The 13,474-nt window shown below is 56.4% G+C and overlaps 7 protein-coding genes across 7 annotated transcripts; 4 read left to right on the plus strand and 3 right to left on the minus strand.

Moving 5' to 3' along the window:
* Positions 1-1,051: 1,051 nt before the first annotated feature.
* On the minus strand, positions 1,052-1,963 carry CcaverHIS019_0400110 (uncharacterized protein; the record flags this gene model as incomplete). Its single annotated transcript, XM_060599798.1, has 2 exons — positions 1,052-1,665; positions 1,708-1,963. The coding sequence occupies 2 exons, from the start codon at positions 1,961-1,963 to the stop codon at positions 1,052-1,054; spliced, it is 870 nt and encodes a 289-aa protein (XP_060456456.1).
* A 651-nt stretch (positions 1,964-2,614) lies between these two features.
* On the minus strand, positions 2,615-3,738 carry ZTA1 (uncharacterized protein; the record flags this gene model as incomplete). Its single annotated transcript, XM_060599799.1, has 3 exons — positions 2,615-2,668; positions 2,719-2,893; positions 2,963-3,738. 3 exons carry the CDS (start codon positions 3,736-3,738, stop codon positions 2,615-2,617), a joined length of 1,005 nt encoding a protein of 334 aa, XP_060456457.1.
* Positions 3,739-4,048: 310 nt separating this feature from the next.
* Positions 4,049-4,855, plus strand: CcaverHIS019_0400130 (uncharacterized protein; the record flags this gene model as incomplete). Its single annotated transcript, XM_060599801.1, has 2 exons — positions 4,049-4,269; positions 4,321-4,855. 2 exons carry the CDS (start codon positions 4,049-4,051, stop codon positions 4,853-4,855), a joined length of 756 nt encoding a protein of 251 aa, XP_060456458.1.
* Positions 4,856-5,503: 648 nt separating this feature from the next.
* CcaverHIS019_0400140 (uncharacterized protein) lies at positions 5,504-7,120 on the plus strand (the record flags this gene model as incomplete). Its single annotated transcript, XM_060599802.1, has 2 exons — positions 5,504-5,565; positions 5,632-7,120. The coding sequence occupies 2 exons, from the start codon at positions 5,504-5,506 to the stop codon at positions 7,118-7,120; spliced, it is 1,551 nt and encodes a 516-aa protein (XP_060456459.1).
* A 295-nt stretch (positions 7,121-7,415) lies between these two features.
* On the plus strand, positions 7,416-10,337 carry CcaverHIS019_0400150 (uncharacterized protein; the record flags this gene model as incomplete). Its single annotated transcript, XM_060599803.1, has 6 exons — positions 7,416-7,648; positions 7,723-9,390; positions 9,451-9,683; positions 9,737-9,833; positions 9,873-9,933; positions 9,981-10,337. 6 exons carry the CDS (start codon positions 7,416-7,418, stop codon positions 10,335-10,337), a joined length of 2,649 nt encoding a protein of 882 aa, XP_060456460.1.
* A 764-nt stretch (positions 10,338-11,101) lies between these two features.
* On the plus strand, positions 11,102-11,357 carry CcaverHIS019_0400160 (uncharacterized protein; the record flags this gene model as incomplete). The annotated part of the gene is made up of 2 exons (XM_060599804.1): positions 11,102-11,146; positions 11,199-11,357. 2 exons carry the CDS (start codon positions 11,102-11,104, stop codon positions 11,355-11,357), a joined length of 204 nt encoding a protein of 67 aa, XP_060456461.1.
* Positions 11,358-11,669: 312 nt separating this feature from the next.
* Positions 11,670-13,381, minus strand: CcaverHIS019_0400170 (uncharacterized protein; the record flags this gene model as incomplete). Its single annotated transcript, XM_060599805.1, has 2 exons — positions 11,670-13,036; positions 13,072-13,381. 2 exons carry the CDS (start codon positions 13,379-13,381, stop codon positions 11,670-11,672), a joined length of 1,677 nt encoding a protein of 558 aa, XP_060456462.1.
* Between the last annotated feature and the right edge of the window lie 93 nt (positions 13,382-13,474).

Below are 13,474 nucleotides of genomic sequence, written 5' to 3' on the forward strand. Positions count from 1 at the left end.
GACCAATGGTGTTTCGGTAGTCCGTAACGTCCGAGTTGCGGAGATAATTCCCAGGTCAAGCGCGTGGTGAATCAAGTTGCGGAGATAAAACAGGATTCTGCTATGCCAGCCATGCGGGGCAGAGATATGGCATGCGGGGCTGAGGCGGGCGTGCGGACATAGGTGGGGGAAGTGCAGAGGCACCTGTCAACCGGTCGGGTGATCATATCCGGATTGGACGCAGCTGGAACAGAACGGCTCGTAAATTATCTGTGAAGGCCAAGACAGGACTGCACCCCATCAATTCACCAGCAACATGTCCGACTTTGTCCAAGGAGCCTGCCTCTGCAAGGGGGTCAAGTTTGCCGTCAAAGGCAGCCCGGACAACGTATTCATCTGCTATTGTACGCACTGCTCTAAAAACGCTGGGGCACCCGGTCAGATCGTGAGTCGATCAGGTAACAAAGTCTCCAGTACGCAGCTTACTCCCTGGTGGCCAAATTCACCAAAGAAAGCGTTCAAGTTTACGAGGGTGGCGACCTCCTGAAAACTTGGAACTTGCGTGACAACCTTAGCGGGTTTGACAAACTCAAGGTGTTCTGTGGCCAGTGCGGGTGCACGCTGTGGACAATTCCAATGAAACACAATGGCAGTCATTGGATTGTACGGACATCGCTACTTGAGGACGGGTAAGTGCTGTCTTGTCTCAGCTGCTCGTATCCTGGTGCCACTTTGCTGACACTTTGTGGGACAGTCTGGAGAAGTTCCCATATAAGGCCGAATTCTTTGCGTCGAGGAAAGTGCCAGTGGTGCAGCACGGGGTCAAATCATTTGCGACAATGCCAGGAGTATGATGATACCGTATTTAGCGATTCTGACTCGAAGCATGCCAATTATCCCAAGCCGTTGTGAACCAGTGGCAGTTCAGATATCTTGCTGTACGCCCAAACTAGAGGACTTAGTAGAATTGAGCGATACAATGCAAGTTCAGATGTTTTGCACCCTGCTGGATCGACTTCTCTGAATGGTATAGCAATCCAATGGTCTATGGGGGGCTAGCCAGGTCATTATCCTACTCAAAAGCCATCTTGTTCTTAACGCTTCCGAGCTCCTCGACCCTCACCTCGACCACATCTCCGTCCTTCAACCACTTGGGCTCCTTCATGCCCATGGCCACACCGGCTGGCGTGCCCGTCATGATGATCGTCCCCTTCTCCAACGTGGTCCCCTGGCTGATAAAGGCCACAATCTTCTCGACGCCAAACAGCAAGTCGCTCGTATTGGTGTCCTGCCTGAGCTCGCCGTTGACCCACGTCTGCAGGCGAAGGTTCCCAGCATTGCCGACCACCTTGGGCGAGACAAGCATAGGACCCAGCGGCGCAAACTTGTCGAAGCCCTTACTGAAGCACCACTGCGGGACACCACCTGCAAATGCTGGGTCGCGCTGCCACTTTCGGGCCGACACATCGTTGGACGATACGTAGCCGGCAACGTGGTCAAGGGCCTCCAACTCCGGAATGTCCTTGCCCGTCTTGCCGATGACGATGCACAGCTCACCCTCGTAGTCAAGCTGGTCTTCCTGTGCGATACGAGGGATGGCCACGTCCTCGTTGAAAGAGGCAACAGAAGTGCGGGGCTTGATGAAGATGGAGGGGTAGGGGGGTGGCTTGCGGCCGCCCTCTTGAACTGGAGGCGGAGTCAGCACATTCCTAGAGAGAGAAAACTAACTGTGTTTGATATAGTTGAGACCGACGCACTTGACAATGGGCACATCGTCGGCAGTGAGAAGGCCGAGTACCTTCACCACCTTGGTCACTTTTGAAGTCTGCGTAACATTGAAAATGTCGCTGCCGCCATAGACGGTCGCTTCGAGGGCACCCTTCGCCACGGCATCGTCGAAGGCGTCGGCGGATGTGACATTGGGTTCTCCGAAGACCGCCTTGCCGGACTCGTCCTGGAAGCGGATAAGGCGGTTGAAGGGCATTTTGATTGTGATGAGTAGCCTTGCGATTCAAGTGGAGGATTGGTCCCGAGCGAGATGCCCACTGTCGGTAGAAATCGAGTTGCGCTTTGACAGAAGGTGGGGTTCTCCAAGAGCCCGGCCCGTAGGTATAAGACGGACGCCAGCTGGATTTTGGACATGGCTTTGTTCGGCTCGTGGGGCATGCACGACTATGCAGCGTGGTGAGTTACCTTATCTCCGCTCCCGTGTGTGTGGGTGTGGGCCCCGGCCGCCTCTTCCCCGCAACACTCCGCTGCTCAGCGGCGCACTTCCCGCCAAGGGTAAAAACGCAAGGATTACTGCCAATTAGCCAATCTGATCAGCTCGGATGTGGGCTGCCACCACCACCGCCGTTTTGCAATGCGACGATGCGTCTGGTGACTGAGAGAGTCCTGGAGGGTTAGAGTCATGCGAGACATGCGGAGGCGGCAGACGAAGGGCAACGGTGATGAGCGAGCACGGCGGGTGGATAGGTAGTTTATCGAACGCAACACGCTTATTGTCAATTGCGATATGAGCATCTAGGGAACTATGCATTGTGGAAGCGGCTATCGTGAACAGCTATCCGGTGGGTTCAAAAATCCCTAGTCTAATCCTTTGCTTGGGCTCTGCAAAGGATGCTACTCGACGACATCACTGGGTGATCTTGATCAGAATCTTGCCCGTAGTCCTGCGTCCTTCCAGATCCTGCCAGTTAGAATGTGGTCAAAACCCCATATACACTCGCCCGGACTCACCTTGTGAGCTTGCTTCAGGTCTGAGAGCGAGTAGTAACCGTGGATATTGACCTTCAAAGCCCCAGATGTGAGGAGACCGAAGAGGAGGTTCGAGTATTCCTCAAACTCCTCACGGGTGGCAATGTAGCCAAACAGCGTCGGACGAGCGATCTTGACACACTTTGGTGAGAGGCGGCTGAAGATGCGTGAGCAAGTCTTCACCGCTAGCGCCAGTTCTCACGCTTAGCATGCGAAAAATACTCACTTGAGTGGCATGGGCGGGATTGGACCGCTCGAGTTGCCAAACCAAACGACGGTGCCCTTGCGCTTGACCACTTCAAGGCTTCCCTCCCAAGTATCCTTACCCACCGAGTCGTAGACAACATCGACACCGTTTCCACCAGTGATCGCCTTAACGGCCGAAACCCAGTCCTTGCCGTCCTTGCTCCTGTAGTCGATCACATGGTCGGCTCCGAGACTCTTCACCAAGGCGCACTTCTCCGGCCCCCCAGCTGTGCCGATAACTTTGGCGCCGATGTGCTTCAAAACCTGCGTCATGAGGAAGCCGGCACCGCCAGCGGCAGCATGAAGCAGAACCCAGTCTCCTTCCTTGACCTCGTACGTCTCCTTTGACAGCGCCAGAACCGTCAGTCCGCTCATGAACGCAGCCGTCGCATCCGCGTACGACAGCCCATCCGGAAGCTTGATCGTCTTGTCAGCAGGGACGGCAGAGTACTCGGCATATCCAGCGTTGGCAAGCCAAATCACGCGGTCACCGACGCTAAGGCAAGAGCTCTCTGTGCCCTGACCGAGAGCGGCAACAGTGCCGGCCGCTTCGCGGCCGAGGACCTCGGGCTTGGGCGATGGGTACAGTCCAGTACGGAAGTAGGTGTCGATGAAGTTGATGCCGGAGATTTCGTTCTTGACGAGCACTTGGCCCTCGCCGGGCGTCGGTACAGAATGGTCGGTGCGGAAAGAGAGGACTTCAGGACCGCCGGTAGTCTCCACTATGACGGCACGCTGTTTCGAGGGGATCGACATGTTGTTGACTTTGCTCTGAGAGATAATGGAAGGATGCTTGAGGCGAGCGGTGGATAGACAAACGACCAGACACTTGGAGGAGATGTTGAAACTACTTACAATACCAGTTGTGGTGGAATCACAGGTGGAGGCGGAGATATGGCGGGATGGGCAATCAGACGGCAATTCGGCAATTCGGCAATCGGCAGCCGACTTGGCCGATAGTGCCGTCACCATGAACTTTGAATGCCGTTCAACCGTGCATAAAGACCGACCTGCATTCCCATTCCCAACACGGCCCACAATACAACCTTGTCAACTCTCCCTCACCATGTCTTTCCACTCTTGCTGTCTCCAAGGTGTCAAGTGGGACGCCACTCCCCAAGGACGCGAGGAGAATCAAGGCAACCAGAAGTACTATGTCATCGGCAGCAACCCTCATGTCGCCATTATGGTCATCCATGATCTCTACGGCTGGACTTTCAACAACATTCGTCTTCTGGCCGACCAGTACGCGGACGAGGTTGGAGCCACAGTCTATGTGCCAGACTTGTGAGTTTTCTTACTCACCCTTATCCCCTCGTCCTGTCCCGCTGACTCTAGCTTCGGCGGAACCGTGCTGCCCGCGGATCTTATTGACAACCCTGCCGATTGGGTCAAGCTTGACCTGCCCAACTTTATGGCTCGCAACGCCAAGGACGTCCGCAAGCCCGAGATGATCGCGTTCAGTCAATTCCTGAGGAGTCAGCACCGCCGTGTGGGTGCTATCGGCTTCTGTTACGGCGGCTGGGCGGTCTTCCAGCTTGGCGCCAAGACAACAGATGGCAGCCCCCCGCTCGTCGACTGCATTTCCACGGCGCATCCTACGTTTTTGACCAACGAGGAAATCAGCAATGTCGGCGTGCCGGTGCAGATCTGCGCGCCGGAGGTTGATCCCCAGTTCACGGCCGAGCTCAAGGCGTACACGCTTGCCGAGATACCAAAGCTTGGTGTGCCGTTCGAATATCAATACTTTCCGGGCCTGGTGCATGGGTTTGCAGTGAAGGGAAACAGGGAGGATGCGGCCGAGATGAAGGGCTTGCAGAGGGCCATGAGGGCGGCGGTGGGGTGGTTCAGAGAATGGCTGGTTGCGGCTTAGGGTAATCAGTAGAATCTCGTAGTGTGGTCATGACAGAATATCCCAACTCTTCCTCAAAGTGCTCTTCTCCTTGTTGCCGAACGTTCTGATCCTTAAGCCCCGTGAGAGTCCGTAAGAGCGGAGACTTGTACAACAAGTCCCCTAGATTGGTAGCATCGGTAGCCTGTCAGGTCGCGTGCAACAACCCCGCGATAACTAGGCTGTCAATTGTCAGAAAACTTCCAACAAGCCTGCAGCGGACCATGCGAGTTTTGATCCAGTTGCCGGCCGAACTGGAACCAGGACCTGTATGAGCGGCAATCCCGCAATTCCGCATCATCACCGCCTTCACTGTTTGCGGAGATAAGTCCGCCCTTTAGCCGTTTCTCCGTCGACCCTGGCAACAGAGACGATTCAGTTTCGGAGATGATCGATGAGTCACCACGTATGGCGTATGGCGCATATGGGAGCGCATTTCGTCATCGACTCTGTTGCGGTCGGAAAGTGAGATGTCAATAATCTGTAAGCTGAGGTTGTCAGTGGGCGACTTATGAATGAATGCATACAATGCATTGTGCTGATGTGTGAGGAACAGATATAACGTTGAGAGCATACGTGAGTAATCTAGCACCCCACCCCAACCGAGAAGACGCTCCATCGCATCACAATATGGGCTCCGTTAGCAACCTCCCGACCTTAAATCCCGTCTCAAAGCTCCCGCCTTCCTCGCCGTAAGTCCTTGTCAAATCGCCGTCCCAAGTACTCCCCAACATATCAGAAGCGCTGACCTGCCACAGATGGACGCCTTCCACACTCCGATCCCGCTTCGTTTCCGCCCTCTCGGACATGTACCGCACCGAGGTTCCTCTCTACGGTAACCTCGTCGCGATTGTCGGCGAGGTCGATGCTAAGGTTCTCGCTGCTCGCGGAGAAGAACCCTCTTCTCTGCCCGTCCGAAACTCGGTTGAACGTCACGGCGCCATTCGACTCGGTACGGCATGTGAAATGCGCCTCATCTTGCGGCTATTTGCGTTGCTGGGAATGCACCCCGTGGGGTACTACGACCTTTCTGTCGTCGGGTTTCCCTTGCATGGTACAGCTTTCCGGCCAGTGAGCGAGGATGAGCTCCGCAAGAATCCCTTCCGCGTGTTCACCACCGTCCTTCGTCCAGGCCTAATCGCCTCCACGACAGTTCGAAAGCTCGCAGAGAACATTCTCGCCGAGCGTCAACTATTCTCGCCCGCTCTCTGTTCCTTGCTAGACAAAGCCGACAACCCCGAGGGTGTACTCTCCCTCACCGCTTCCGACGCCGACACTCTCATTGCTGAATCGCTCAAAATCTTCAAATGGCACTCTCGCTCAACTGTGCCCTTGCGGACCTACCGCAGGCTCATGAGAGAGCATCCGATGGTGGCGGATGTTGTCTGCTTTCCCAGCGCACATATCAACCATCTCACGCCACGCACTCTTGACATCGACGCTGTGCAGGCCGAGATGGTCAATCAGGGACTACCGGCCAAGGAAAGCATCGAGGGGCCACCCGCAGGGCGCAAGTGCGAGATACTGCTCAGGCAAACAAGCTTCAAGGCCTTGGAAGAAAAGGTTGCGTTCGTTGGCGGCGACGACGCTGGAGAGTACAGCAGTGGGACCGAGTCGAACGGGGGTACGACTCGGAAGACGGTAGACGGGACCCATACCGCGAGGTTCGGGGAAGTGGAGCAGCGGGGAGCGGCTGTGACCAGGAAGGGAAGGGAGCTGTACGATCAGTTGCTTGCAGAGGCGACTGCGCAGCTGGAGAGATGGAAGCAGGAAGGGAAGAAGAAGGAGCTCAACGAGGCACTGGCTACGACGTTCAGGGCCTATCCCGACGACTGGGACCAGCTGAGGACGCAAGGGCTTGTGTACTTCCGGTACAAAGTTGCCAAGGAGTCGGCCTCCAAGTCCGGCGCTGTTCAGGAGGGGCTCGCTGCTGGGCAGCTCGTCGATATGGAAGCCCTCCTACGCGCCGGTGCCGTCGTTTGCGAACCAATCACGTACGAAGACTTCCTTCCACTTTCTGCCGCTGGCATTTTCACATCGAATCTCAGCCTTGGTGGGCCTAACGAGGCGACCGAGAGGAAGTTGGAGAAGATGGAGGAGCAGAGCAACGCTAGCCGTGCCGAACTGGAGCAGTTGCTCGGATGTGTCATCCCGAGTGAGATTGACCTGTACGATGAGTTGCAAGCCGCCAGTGTGAAAGCGTGTGAGGAGGCACTGGGTTTGAGCAAGATCGTGCTGGCTGCTTGAGAATCGAGCCAATTGCCAGGCCAGGGCGCAGTTCGATTTAGCTGGAGGTAGATATGAAATTGATTAGACATTACAATGACTGGACCTGTTTTGTTGACTGTGATTTGCTTGGTCTGACGGCTGACAGCTCATGGATGCATGGATGAGGGGACGGCTCACGTGGCAACCACCCAGCCACCACCCCCGCCTTACCCCCGTACGCCCCCGTACCTTGTCCGCCATCACCACCACATCTCCACCACATCTCCGCCCACTTGATGTATCAACTTTTTCCCACCTACTGTTATCACCACTCATGGCGGAGCCATCATCCAAACGGGCCCGACCAAACGTCCCCGATCGTGACGACCCGGCGGCTCGCGGTCCCAGACACCCCGCGACACGGAAACGGGCCCCATTGGCCTGCGAGGAATGTCGCGTTCGCAAGAGACGATGTGATGGAGCGGTCCCCATCTGCGGCGGTTGCACAAAGCGAAAGACAACCTGCATTTACCTGGCCGAGCTCCGGGAACGGTCTTGGCAGCAAGGGTGAGTGAAAACCCCTTTTGTTCGAGCCCAGATGTCTCGCTAGCATGGTGTATGAATGCTGATTGACCATGTAGCATGATCCAATCGCTGCGGAGTCGGCTGGGCGAGTTAGAAGAGGCCGAACGATTGCAACAGCAGCAGCAGTCCAACAACGTGGGCGACCAGACCGACTCCCAGCGCCGCCGCACAACACGTAGGGACCCCGTTCTCGATCGGGAACCAACGTCAGATGTCGAACAAGGCGTGAGCAATCAGAACGCTGGCCACGAAGCATCCACGCAAGCTTGTAATACCATTGCCACCCAAAACCCGAGTCTCGCCAACGCGTCGGGAATGGATATGGAGACGTGGCTTTTCGATGATGCGAGAGCAACAGCCTCCCCGAGGCCAGGGTCTCCCGGCAACAACGGTGTAGGCGCGCTCGGCACAGCCCAGTCACCACCGCTTCCGGCCACCGACGTCAATAGGCCTGGCACCCAAGAGTTACCGGCTGTTGCACACGTCCCTGGCTCTTCGACTGTCTGGGTTGGCAACGTGGGCCGCCCTTCATCACAAGCGAGTCCTTCCGCATCGTCTCATCGCCTTGAGGCTCCCAACACCCAAACGCTGATGAGCCCAATCGATCGTACGATTAGCCTAGTGTCGGCCCCCATACACTCCGGTCTGAAGACTGTTTCTTCTGTCGCAGGAGCAGCATCTGCGGTCCCGCAGAAATGCACCTGCGACCGCTTTCTGCGAACAACGCAGTGGACTCTACCACTTCGGCGACAGGCGGATGATCTGGTCCGGCTCTACTTCACTCGGGTCCACCGGACGTACACTATCCTTCATCGACCGACGTTTATGAAGCAATACGAACAGTTATGGGAACCGGCGCCTTCGGGGACTGAACTCTCGCCCTACGCTTCCAATTGCTTGGGTCTGTGCAGGCAGAAGGGCCTCGACAAGACCTTTCCCGCCATGGTCAACGTTGTCTTTGCACTGGCGTCCTTGTTCGGGCCGAACCCACCGGAACAGAACTCGGCACGAGCCGAGGCCTTCTTCAACGTCACCCAACAAATCGATCTGCTAGACGTCATTGACGAGGATGGAGGCATCGAGCTGGTTCAGTTGCTCCTCCTGATGGGCTATTACCTTCAGACAACGGAGAAGTTCTCAAAGTGCTGGAATATTGCTGGCCTTGCCATCCGCATGGCCCAGAACATGGGGCTGCAATTGAGCCCAAACGATGCCCGACGAAAAGGTTGCCCAACTCCATCTCTAACTCAGCGGGAGGTGGAGATGCGAGTGCGTGTCTGGTACGGCTGTGTCTTGCTCGACCGGGAGATCTCTGCGCTGTTTGGACGAACGTCGATGATTCGAAGCGATCAACTTCGACTCCCGTTGCCAGAGGCCATTGACGACGAGTACCTCAGCGAGGACAAGGCGAAGCGGAATTCCCAGCCGGAAAACTGTCCGAGTACAGTGGAGTCATTTATCGAGACCATCAAGCTTTACGCCATTCTTGGTCAGGTTTTGGACAGGGACGAGTCGACAGATATGGCAAGAACCCCGCGGCCCGACGCGTTGTCCAGCGGCCATGCCGATGCCCAGTCATTGTTGGACCTGGACACGATGATCATGGAGTGGCGGGACTCTCTTCCCCCACACCTCCAGTACGACCCTACAGCGGAAGATGGCCGGTCAGGTAATGCTCTGATTCCGGACGGCTTTTTGGCGCCGGCGCTGCGACTTCATGTAAGGTATGAGTGTACACAATACGTCGCAAAGATATCTTGCTATGGTGTTGGCTAATGATCCAGATTTCTTCATGTCCGAGTCCTCATCCTCCGTGGGGCCCTCGAACACCTCCTGAAGCAACGGCACATATTTCCGCCCACACAAGCGAAGACGAGCCCCGGTGTTGGGCGGGTTCAAGATTGGATGCTATCCGGAATTGCGGCGCAATGCGTCTTGTCGGCCGAGAGCCTGGTCCGCTGTCTTGACACGAACATCAAAACGCGAAGCCTCGCTGCCTGGTGGTACAACGTTAGCTGTAGGTCTGGCCTGGACAAGTGTTGGACTTGGCATCTCGGACTGACAGCTCAGACTTGCACACATGCGGCAGCGTCCTGCTTATGGGCCAACTGTGCTCCTTTGACGAAGGCCTGATAAACCGGGAGTCACTCACAGCAAGCTGGGATCTGTGCCTGCGTTGTTTGTCTCAATACACGGGACTGAGCAGTATTGCAAACAACTCTTTCAACTTGCTCCAGCAAAGCACCAAGAGGTTGCTGGCAGAGAGGGTATGTCCTAACGGCCATCTTTTTTAGCAACCGGTGCTGACAAGCAGGATCGACCGGGGGCGGCAGATATGGAGAACGGGCGTTTGCAGGGCCGGATATGGGCAGCACCAAACCAAACTGGCGTACGACCAAGTAACACTCCTGCAGGAACGGGGCTCGACCTCCAGAACAGGTCACTGTCCGCAACATTGGTTGGAGGGGAGCCTTCGACCTTGACTACCACGGGGCAAGTAAAGACGAGCGGTGTCAATCTTCCAGAGGACAGTCTGGAGGCAGAGTTATGGGGTGCCGGCGATCCTGCAGGGTTGGGAGAATGGGCTTTCATGCCGTACCTCTCGCAGGTAGCGCAGCTAGAGTCACTGCCCCAAGAGTTCCAGGGATTCGACATCTTCAATATCGAGTAGCTGCGAGGATGTAGTGCTGTTTGTCACGGGATGGTAACAGTGAGGGACCCAGCGATGGACCTGGTGACACCGAGGCAACTTGGTCGCTCCCTGCCTTGTACTCAGTTGGCAGCGATGGTCCAAGAAGCCACAGAAGGCGCCAAGCCGACCGGAGCACATCCCAGGCAAAAATGGCTGACCCTAACAGCCAGCCTGGAGAGCGGGAAGGTATAGGCAAGGTGGCGCCCCTGTAAATAGATGTAGAGGTCGGTCTGGCTTTTGGGGATGTGCAAACTTGTCCAGCAGATTTTGCTTTGTGAGACGAATAACACAGTCTACTACAGGGGTGCAGGGAGGGGAGAGGGGGGGGAAACCGTTGAGAAGACTGAAATGGACCTCAGTGCGCAATCAAGGTTAGTGACATGGTGTACATCGATACAGATCGCTGCAACACTCTGCTACTGAACAAAGCGGATTGTCGCGGAGAGTGAAACAATGACGGGACCATTTGCACCCGCGGCACCCAACTGCGGTCGATCCGCTCTATCCCTCACTCCTAACGCATGGACTTGGCCAGCACATGCAGAACACCGACAGAGGTGGCATTCCGTGATCTCGAACAGGGTGACACTCCGCGATCATCATCATGAATAACAGTGAAACTGTTGGAATGAGGTATGAAGAGAGTGCAGAAAACTAGTGACTACGAGCGAAGCACAGATATATATATGATTCGTACGATCAAACCTGAGATTGCACGAACCTTCGTACGATCTACCCTGAGTATGCACAAGGCTTCGAGGCTATCCAACACTCCCACTACTCGAAGGGTGAGTCGAACCTGTTGAGCCTAGAATTGAGGACTTGCCGGAGCCACACAAGTCCAAGGCGATCGAGCGCGATGCCCGCTTCAAGGAGTACCTCGAGGACCGGAAGGGTTGGGTTGACCGCCGCGCCGCCGACTCTCAGGAGCGCGCCGTCAAGAACGTCGAGATCGCAAAGGATATCCGCGCGCGGTGGCTCGGTGGTTCGAAGGAGTAAGGGCTTCAGTCTCGCGGCCCATCTTGTTTATAGAGCAGCGCGACGATGGCTACATTACTGGTAGCGCCACGCTGTGTCATATCGGTGCAATGAATTGGATGTCACATGCATAGGTTAACCGGAGCTTGACGAGGTCAGCGGGAAATAGGTGATCAGACGATCTGCCACGAGCTCACATCATCAATAATACGACTCTTGAGGAGCATCTCATACCGCCCGCAGGTGTTAGCCCATGGGAAGTCATCTGCCCGTGAAAGTCATCTGCCCGTGGAAGTCATCTGCCGCGTGGAGAAGAATTCATGCATCCTGCACCTACTCGTATAGAGAATACACCGTGCACTCGGCTAGACGCGTCCGCGCTGGCACCTGCATCGCGATGAACCAGAAATCGCCAAAGTCGATCTCTTTGCTAGGCATCACGACAGCCATTCCCTGCTGTGTCTCGTCGCCGTTGAGGAGACGACCGGTGCGCAGCTCGCCCCTGTCGTCCACTTCCTTCTCGTCAAAGGAGAGTAGGCCAGTGTACGTTGCGTCCTTCCGGTTGGACGAGAACTTGATCTGGTACCCCGCACCGATGAGGAAGAACTTGTTGCTAGCCGTTTGGATAATGATGCCATACGCCGCAGCCGGGTGCCCGTGAACCTCGGCGCGCTCTACCAGGAGGCCCCATTCGCCAAAATGCAGCGTGCGTGCGGGGGACGGGTCGGGGCTTCCGGGCGCAAAGGCGTCAAAGTGGAAGCCGTCCATGGGATAGCCCTGGACGCGTGCGTCGAGAATGTGCGGTGCGGCCTGCTTGAGCAAAAGGTAATGCTCGGTGTATGGTGTCTCGCCGCTGTCGATCGCGAACGGAGATGTCCCCAGAGCGTTGAATCGCCCAATGGCCGACCACAGCCGGATTGCACCAAACTCGTCCCGTCGCTGCTCGGGGATAAACAGCGGCTGGCCACGGTGCGAGTACAACGCACACGTCGAGTCGTATCCATCCATGTAGATGTCAGGCGAGAAAAAGTCGATGGCCGGCGCAAACTCCATCCAGATGTCAAGCACCGTCTCGACCGGGCCACCGGAAGGGTACGCACCCGGGAAAATGCCGCCAAAGCCGACGACTGTTGCCCCGTCCACCTCGGCACCATCCGGAATGTTGCGCAGCCACGCGTTGGTGTAGTGCGGGATCGGGTAGGCGGCCTTTCCTGCAGCCGCAACAGCGCCTACGTACTTGGCATAGTGGTATGCCATGAACAGCTCGTCGGTGGACTTGCTCTTGCCAAATGCCTCTTCCCATGTGGAAGTAGCCTTGATGGAACCAGCTTTCCGCTGCTCGGCGAAGGTGGTCCGGATCGTACTGTTCATAGTCTCCCACTGCTTGTCGAACAACTCAACAAGGTCTGCAGGCACAGGTGCCTCAAACGCAGCATTCGCGAGTTCGCTCCGGTCGCGCGAGTCGCCCAGCAGACCTGTCTCGTTCTCAACCTGGACCATGATCACGGTTCCGTGTGCGCCGTCAACCTCACGGACATGCTCCATCAGGCGCTTGAACGCGTTCGCGTCAGCATCCCGGGAGCGATTCTTGGGGTCAAAGACAGAGAGGTAGTTGGCGGTTTGGGGGATGGCGCCGACCTTTTGGCGAGGAAAGCGTTTGGGATCAAGTTTGACCCACGCTGGCGGGTACTGCGAGGCTCCTAGTTGGTCAGACGGGGTTGAAATCACAACGTACCGTTCTTGAAAGAACCAAACCACAGTAGCACCAGGCGAATGTCGTGCGCGCGGGCATCAACAATGATCTGGTCCAGCTCGGAAAAGTCAAACTGGCCCTCAACCGGCTCGATCTGGTCCCACGGTACGCCGCCGAGGACTGTGTTGACGTTGGCGCGCTGCATCTCGGGCCACACTGTGCGCATAAAGCTTGCCGAGCTCATGGACGAGTTGTTGAGCTCGCCGGCGCGCATCATGAACGGTTTGCCGTCCACGACGAGCTGGTGGACACCGGCGCGGAGCTTCTCGAGGCGGGGTTGAAGGGAGACCATGTTGTTGGAGTTGGATTGGAACAGAGAGGTCACATCCCGGCGTATTTGTGTCTGCGCGGCCTCGACTTGCGGTAGACCGGCGGTTATCGAGCG

The sequence above is a fragment of the Cutaneotrichosporon cavernicola genome (assembly GCF_030864355.1).
Source record: "Cutaneotrichosporon cavernicola HIS019 DNA, chromosome: 4".
In the NCBI taxonomy this organism is placed as follows: Eukaryota; Fungi; Basidiomycota; class Tremellomycetes; order Trichosporonales; family Trichosporonaceae; genus Cutaneotrichosporon; species Cutaneotrichosporon cavernicola.